Source organism: Oncorhynchus masou, chromosome 30 (assembly GCF_036934945.1).
Source record: "Oncorhynchus masou masou isolate Uvic2021 chromosome 30, UVic_Omas_1.1, whole genome shotgun sequence".
NCBI lineage: Eukaryota > Metazoa > Chordata > Actinopteri > Salmoniformes > Salmonidae > Oncorhynchus > Oncorhynchus masou.
In genome coordinates, this window is record NC_088241.1 from 59,676,900 (window position 1) to 59,685,422 (window position 8,523).

At 45.6% G+C, this 8,523-nt stretch overlaps 1 protein-coding gene across 7 annotated transcripts in view; it reads right to left on the bottom strand.

Moving 5' to 3' along the window:
* Positions 1-1,303: 1,303 nt before the first annotated feature.
* The window catches only part of LOC135522887 (receptor-type tyrosine-protein phosphatase mu-like), a 313,769-nt gene continuing 306,549 nt past the window's right edge, over positions 1,304-8,523 (bottom strand). For all 7 annotated transcript variants that reach the window (XM_064949557.1, XM_064949559.1, XM_064949554.1 and 4 more), the window contains 2 exons: positions 2,655-2,790; positions 1,304-2,305 (listed from right to left, as the gene is read on the bottom strand). In XM_064949557.1, the coding sequence (XP_064805629.1) occupies positions 2,252-2,305; positions 2,655-2,790 (190 nt within the window). In that variant the 3' untranslated portion in view covers positions 1,304-2,251. The remainder of the gene's footprint in view (positions 2,306-2,654; positions 2,791-8,523) is intronic.

Sequence of the window (8,523 nt, forward strand, 5' to 3'; positions counted from 1 at the left end):
GAATGCTGAGTTGCATCCAAAGAACACCATACCTACTGTGAAGCATGGGGGTGGAAACATCATGCTTTGGGGCTGTTTTTCTGCAAAGGGACCAGGATGACTGATCCGTGTAAAGGAAAGAATGAATGGGACCATGTATCGTGAGATTTTGAGTGAAAACCTCCTTCCATCAGCAAGGGCATTGAAGATTAAACATGGCTGGGTCTTTCAGCATGACAATGATCCCAAACACACTGCCCGGGCAACGAAGGAGTGGCTTCGTAAGAAGCATTTCAAGGTCCTGGAGTGGCCTAGCCAGTCTCCAGATCTCAACCCCATAGAAAATCTTTGGAGGGAGTTGAAAGTCCATGTTGCCCAGCAACAGCCCCAAAACACCACTGCTCTAGCCGAGATCTGCATGGAGGAATGGGCCAAAATACCAGCAACAGTGTATGAAAACCTTGTGAATACTTACAGAAAATGTTTGACCTCTGTCATTGCCAACAAAGGGTATATAACAAAGTATTGAGAGAAACATTTGTTATTGACCAAATACTTATTTTCCACCATAATTTGCAAATAAATTCATAAAAAATCCTACAATGTGATTTTCTGGATTTTTTTTCTCATTTTGCCTGTCATAGTTGAAGTGTACCTATGATGAAAATTACAGGCCTCCCATCTTTTTAAGTGGGAGAACTTGCACAATTGATGGCTGACTAAATACTTTTTTTGCCCCACTGTATATCAACGGAAATGAAAAACGTGGATTAAAAACCAATACATCAACATTACGCTTATGTCGCATTTACCCACAGAAACAGAAATGACATCAATCATCAGATAAGCATTAAAAAAGCAATAAACAGGAGTCATTGGCAAGAGGAAAGATTTTTTTGTTGAAACAATAGAGAGGGTTGGGAGATGGTGACAAATGGGCAATAGAATACATCAGTGTGAACTCCTGTTCAGGCATTGTTCTGAGTGAGGGGCGGTGAGGGTAAATACAGTGGTGCTGTCTAGTGGAGAGGAGACTGTCTAGTGGAGGGGGGGTGGGTAAATACAGTGGTGCTGTCTAGTAGAGAGGAGACGGGGGCGGTGGGGGGGGTGGTGCTGTCTAGTGGAGAGGAGACGGGGGGGCGGTGAGGGTAAATACAGTGGTGCTGTCTAGTGGAGAGGAGACGGGGGGGGGGGGGTAAATACAGTGGTGCTGTCTAGTGGAGAGGAGACGGGGGGGTAGGGTAAATACAGTGGTGCTGTCTAGTGGAGAGGAGGGGAGACAGTGGTGCTGTCTAGTGGAGGGGGGTTACAGTAACACTGACTAGTGGAGAGGAGAGGGGTGGTTACAGTAACACTGACTCGAGGAGGGGGGGGGTTACAGTAACACTGACTAGTGGAGAGGAGAGGGGTGGTTACAGTAACACTGACTCGAGGAGGGGGGGGGTTACAGTAACACTGACTAGAGAAGAGGAGAGGGGTTACAGTAACACTGAGGAGAGGAGAGGGGGGGTTACAGTAACACTGACTAGAGGAGGGGGTTACAGTAACACTGACTAGAGGAGAGGAGAGGGGGGGTTACAGTAACACTGACTAGTAGAGAGGAGAGGAGAGGGGGGGTTACAGTAACACTGACTAGTAGAGAGGAGAGGAGAGTTACAGTAACACTGACTAGTAGAGAGGAGAGGAGAGTTACAGTAACACTGACTAGAGGAGAGGAGAGGGGTTGGGGGGGGGCAGTAACACTGACTAGTAGAGAGGAGAGGGGTTGGGGGGCAGGAATGAGAGATGCGAGATGCAAGGGGAGAGTTCATCAAGTTCAGGGTCAACGTAGCCATTTGAGAGTAGACTGGGGGAACGCTCTCTCCCCTCTTCTTAAATCCGTATCGGTGCGATGGCACGACCCTGTCCCGTAGTGGTGCAATGGCACGACCCTGTCCCGTAGCGGTGCAATGGCACGACCCTGTCCCATAGCGGTGCATTGGCACAACCCTGTCCCGTAGCGGTGCAATGGCACAACCCTGTCCCGTAGCGGTGCAATGGCACAACCCTGTCCCGTAGCGGTGCGACGGCACGACCCTGTCCCGTAGCGGTGCGATGGCACGACCCTGTCCCGTGCCCAGCGGAACACAGCACTTCATTTCTGTCCTCCAGTAACCAACATTCACTCGGGTTTAAGAGACCGTGTCAAGGGAAGCTGTGAGGGCTGTGGTGCGGGGGCTTGAAGGGGGCTTGAAGGGGGTAGGACAGATGAGGGGAGCAGCTTTCAGCACAGCTAACCAGAATTCAAGTACTCCAGTGCCACCTCATAGCAGAACTTGTATTGATCCTGTGAAAGATGGGAATAAGAGAACATCAGTGACAGTGACTGGACCAGACATGGCTGAATTGACTTTAATTACTGCATTATAATGGCTGTGCGATTCACAATCACAGTGATATTTTCTCCTTATTCAAAATGTCAACAGCAATTTTCAATTCAACTGACTTTGGCAGCACAACTTGTCCCATGAGAACCCATTAGCAGGTTGTAACTGCTGTAACTGGGTTAGGGTCTGTATTCATAAATCATCTCAGAGGAAGAATGCTGATCTAGGATCAGCCCCTCCCCTTTCATCTCATGTTATTCCTTATGATCTAAAAGCGAGAACTGATCCTAGATCAGCACCAATTCTTACCAGTAAGTCGACCATGTTAGGTTTGTTGTTCCTCAGCGTTTTGACCGCGTGGAACACATCGACTGAACGCTGATGCCGGAGCATTTCGCACACGATGCTAATCGCACCGAATGTCCCGCTACGTCCTCCACCATTCCTGAGAAGGAAGAAAGAGAGAGAGAGAGAGAGAGAGAGAGAGAGAGAGAGAGAGATAGGAGAGCGAGAGAGAAGAGAGAGAGAAAAAAAAGAGACAGGGTTGGATCATAGACCGAGTCATAATATTTGTATAATAAGTCCATAAAAACCTGTCAGATTTGCAAAACATTTCCACCCCCAAATTAAGTATCCTTTGTCCAATTTTTTAAAACATTACACCGGCTTTAATTAATGTGTTACCTGGACAAAATGTAAGCTTAATGAATGAACAACATTATCAGTGTTGTATGGTGACAGGTTTGACAGAAAGCTCGTCTAAACTTCCCAATCTTTCTGTGCTTGTTGTTTTGTATTTTGCCCTCTAGATGGCGCCACCATACTGCCATTCCACCACTACAAGAGGTGGTCAGGCCACCCACTGATACTCAAGTATGTGTGGGGTGAAAGTAAGGTGGTACCAGTAAAACAGGAAGCCTATCACAATAATTAAAACAAAATGTCAAGAAAACTGTAAGCTATTACACCACTTTTTATCATGACCGCATGTCAGAGGCATGGAATGGAAAATTAGCGAATGGACTTGAAAACGGGTGCTACAGTCTACACTCCAAAATGCAATGCGGTTTGACAAGAACACTGACATTTTGCCAAGGCAGAGATGAGTGGCCGACACAGAGACGCATGCGGACAGCAGTGGATACATACATTCTGGCCTAATGACAATCGCCAAATGTCATTACACTTTAGTATTTTGTGTAACATGTATTTTTCCATTCACCACTGTTTTGAGGCTGGTAATATGTTGAGAGTGGATGAACGTGCGCGGGTAGCCTAGTAAAGGAGCCCTTTGAAGTGATTGTTTGACAAATCAGATGAACACATGACAGGTTGTGTTTATGCAACAATAAAAGGTAATAGTTAAATGAATAATCTTTATGACTAGAACCACAGAGATCCTATTGAATTCTATATGTAATTCTATGATTAGGCCCATCAAATGTTTTAAGTCCCATACTGGGAAGAAATTCATTCTATTTTCACCCCTGTGTGGAACATACAGCTGGCTCGCTAAGTAGTCAGTGCTCTTCCTCAGAAACACTCCAGATGGTCAACTTTACTGTCTGAAAAGACAAAGAGCTTTTAAGAGTTGCTAAAGGAGAGTCCCAAAGTGTCACAAGTGGAAGCAGGTTGAGTTCAGAGTAGGGTAAGTTGAGCCATGTTTTACATACAGCATCACTCTGTCAAGAGAAATATAATATTCTTTCTGACAAAGACAACTACATATATTGTATTCTAGGATAATATAATAATAAATAATATATCCCATTTAGCAGACGCTTTTGTCCAAAGCGACTTACAAGTCGGCTGGGGCCACTACTTTTACATATGGGTGGCCCCAGCGGGAATCGAACCCACGACGCTTGGCGTTGCAAGCGCCATGCTCTACCGACTGAGCCACACAGGATGTTGTGTGTCACTGGGAATAGTCACAATTAAATTTAAACATCACAGTTTTCAAAACATAGCTTGTCCAAAAAAAGTGGTCTCAGCACAACTTACCCCCCCCCCCCCCCCCTGGGTAAGGAGTAAGTTGAGCCGAGGGAAGTTAAACAACCTACAAATGTCTATACTGAATGGTGTAACTTATTATTTCCCAAATACAATTCACACAAACCTAATCGCTGTTTAGTTTGTGTCATTTTAAGTATCTTTTAACACAGTCTTAAATGGATATTTCAGGATTTTGGCAACGAAGCCACATCCATCTACTTCCCCAGAGTCAAATGAACTTGTAAATAAAATTGTATGTCTCTGCGTGCTGTTTGAAGGAATTGCTAACTAGCTTTAGCGCAATGATTGGAAGTCTATGGTAACTGCCAGTATGCTAGTAGATGCCATAGACTTCCAGTTGTTGCACACTTAACACTGCTGTTACCTCAAATCCCAGCGATAAAATCAAATCTAATGTTATTTGTCACATACACATGGTTAGCAGATATTAATGCGAGTGTTGCGAAATGCTTGTGCTTCTAGTTCCGACAATGCAGTAATAACCAACAAGTAATCTAACTAACAATTCCTAAACTACTGTCTTATACACACAAGTGTAAAGGGATAAAGAATATGTACATAAAGATATGAATGAGTGATGGTACAGAACGGCATAGGCAAGATGCAGTAGATGATATAGAGTACAGTATATACATATGAGATGAGTAATGTAGGGTATGTAAACATATAAAAGTGGCATTGTTAAAAGTGGTTAGTGATACATGCATTACATAAAGATGGCAAGATGCAGTAGATGGTATAGAGTACAGTATATACATATGAGATGAGTAATGTAGGGTATGTAAACATTATATTAAGTGGCATTGTTTAAAGTGGCTAGTGATACATTTATTACATCAATTTCCATTACTAAAGTGGCTGGAGTTGAGTCAGTGTGTTGGCAGCAGCCACTCAATGTTAGTGGTGGCTGTTTAACAGTCTGATGGCCTTGAGATAGAAGCTGTTTTTCAGTCTCTCGGTCCCTGCTTTGATGCACCTGTACTGACCTCGCCTTCTGGATGATAGCGGGGTGAACAGGCAGTGGCTCAGGTGGTTGTTGTCCTTGATGATCTTTATGGCCTTCCTGTGACATCGGGTGGTGTAGGTGTCCTGGAGGGCAGGTAGTTTGCACCCGGTGATGCGTTGTGCAGACCTCACTACACTCTGGAGAGCCTTACGGTTGTGGGCGGAGCAGTTGCCGTATCAGGCGGTGATACAGCCCGACAGCATGCTCTCGATTGTGCATCTGTAGAAGTTTGTGAGTGCTTTTGGTGACAAGACAAATTTCTTCAGCCTCCTGAGGTTGAAGAGGCGTTGCTGCACCTTCTTCACAACGCTCTCTGTGTGGGTGGACAAATTCAGTTTGTCTGTGATGTGTATGCCGAGGAACTTAAACCTTACTACCCTCTCCACTACTGTCCCGTCGATGTGGATAGGGGGGTGCTCCTTCTGCAGTTTCCTGAAGTCCACAATCATCTCCTTTGTTTTGTTGACGTTGAGTGTGAGGTTATTTTCCTGACACCACTCTCCGAGGGCCCTCACCTCCTCTCTGTAGGCCGTCTCATCGTTGTTGGTAATCAAGCCTACCACTGTAGTGTCATCCGCAAACTTGATGATTGAGTTGGTGGCGTGCATGGCCACGCAGTCGTGGGTGAACAGAGAGTACAGGAGAGGGCTCAGAATGCACCCTTGTGGGGCCCCAGTGTTGAGGATCAGCAAGGTGGAGATGTTGTTACATACCCTCACCACCTGGGGGCGGCCCATTCAAGAAGTCCAGTACCCAGTTGCACAGGGTGCGGTCGAGCTTGATGACGAGTCTGGAGGGTACTATGGTGTTAAATGCTGAGCTGTAGTCGATGAACAGCATTCTCACATAGGTATTCCTCTTGTCCAGATGGGTTAGGGCAGTGTGCAGTGTGGTTGCGTTGTCTGTGGACCTATTGGGGCGGTAAGCAAATTGGAGTGGTTCTAGGGTGTCAGGTAGGGTGGAGGTGATATGGTCCTTGCCTAGTCTCTCAAAGCACTTCATGATGACGGAAGTGAGTGCTACAGGGCGGTAGTCGTTTAGCTCAGTTACCTTAGCTTTCTTGGAAACAGGAACAATAGTGGCCCTCGAAGGATGTGGGAACAGCAGACTGGGATAACGATTGCTTGAATATGTCTGTAAACACACCAGCCAGCTGGTCTGCACATGCTCTGAGGACGTGGCTGGGGATGCCGTCTGGGCCTGCAGCCTTGCGAGGGTTAACACGTTTAAATGGCTGCAGTGCAGGTTTTGGTAGCGGGCCGTGTCAGTGGCACTGTATTGTCCTCAAAGCGAGCAAAGAAGTTATTTGGTCTGTCTGGGAGCAAGACATCCTGGTTCGCGACGGGGCTGGTTTTCTTTTTGTAATCCGTGATTGACTGTAGACCCTGCCACATACCTCGTGTCTGAGCCATTGAATTGTGACTCTACTTTGTCTCTATACTGACGCTTAGCTTGTTTGATTGCCTTGCGGAGGGAATAGCTACACTGTTTGTATTCGGTCATGTTTCCGGTCACCTTGCCCCGGTTGAAAGCAGTGGTTCGCGCTTTCAGTTTCAAGCGAATCAGAGTATTCTTCAATGTTGTTGTTGGATGCAGTGCAGAACATATCCCAATCCACGTGATCGAAGCAGTCTTGAAGCGTGGAATCAGATTGGTCGGACCAGCGTTGAACAGACCTGAGCGCGGGAGGTTCTTGTTTTAGTCGGTCTGTAGGCTGGAAGCAACAAAATGGAGTCGTGGTCAGGAGGGCGGGGGAGGGCCTTATATGCGTCGCGGAAGTTAGAATAACAATGATACAGGGTTTTACCAGTCAGATGTCTTTGCCTTGCATTACAGCTGGGAAGAAAATGTTTCAATTTGCTCAACTTGCAATTGGCTCAACTTAACCCAAGGCAAATCTTTTGACTATATTAGCCCACACATCTAAAAGGATGCACGTTCATGCTTGGTTTAGGACCTCATATTGAAGCTTATAGAGACCCCAACTGACATACTGAACAATCTTTAAATTATCTACTTTGGTTTAGATACAAGCATCATGAAACCTCTAACACAAACTCATTTCACCTAGTGAAAATCTGTTCTTAAGATCTAACTTGCTTTCCATTTTTTCTTCCTTGACAGACTCCATGAAATGATGACCTCTACCTAAATATTTGGTCAAATGATTCATTTTGTGTTCGGTTTCCGAGAAACAAGAGTGGCTCAGCTTGGGTGGCTAAACTTACCCCACTCTCCCTTATGAATAAAACCTGTTTACTTCTCTTCTCTCAACTCAGGAGTTAACCTCTGTCAACCTCCACATTCCTCTGGCCTTACGCATTATTCCGGGGAATGTCTGGTCCCTATTTCCGAGATAGTACACTATACGAGGGTAATAGAGCGTCAGATCAGGCACATAGACAGTGTTCTCTTTCTGACCTTTGTTGAACGTGTGTGTTGTGTGGGCTGTTTGTCTCTGGTTAGTGTGTTTCCGCGCTTGTGTGTCTGCATCTTGTGTGTGTATGTGTGTCTGCGCCTGTGTGTGACTATATGTATGTGTGCAGACTCACTGGTCGGGCGATAGGAATCTCTCTGGAGACTAACAATAAGAGTCACGTATGTGGGTGTTTTGTTTTTTTCTCCTGGACTCTCTGGCTTACAGAACGGACCGGTAAACCTGTTAAAGAGCACCAATCACAGACTACATCAACAACCACCCTGTCGTCCTCCTTCCCTCTACTTTCCAATCTCATTTCCCACCCAACTGGGGCTTCTTCTCTCCCCCCCATTTCTCTGATTAAAGTGGGGTTGCTGAAGATAAGGAAGGGCAGATTGAGCTGAGGCAGAGGACCACCCAGAGGCCTCTCCCACCGGGGCATTAAAAGCTAAATCTGGGCAGCATCGGGAACCACAAGCTCATTTGATGTGATTCCCTCTTGTAATTCAGATCAGCCTCTCCCCTGTATTTCTTCTACTTCATAAGTGGAGATCACCTGGAATGGATTGCACATTTACATTCACACCGTGATATCACACTGATTTGTCTGGTAAAAAAGGTGGCTTGGGCCAGACTAAATGGGTCAAAAAAAAATAGATTGAGATTTTTGATAATTTTGAATTAAATACAGTTGAAGTCAGAAGTTTATATACACCTTAGCCAAATATATTGAAACT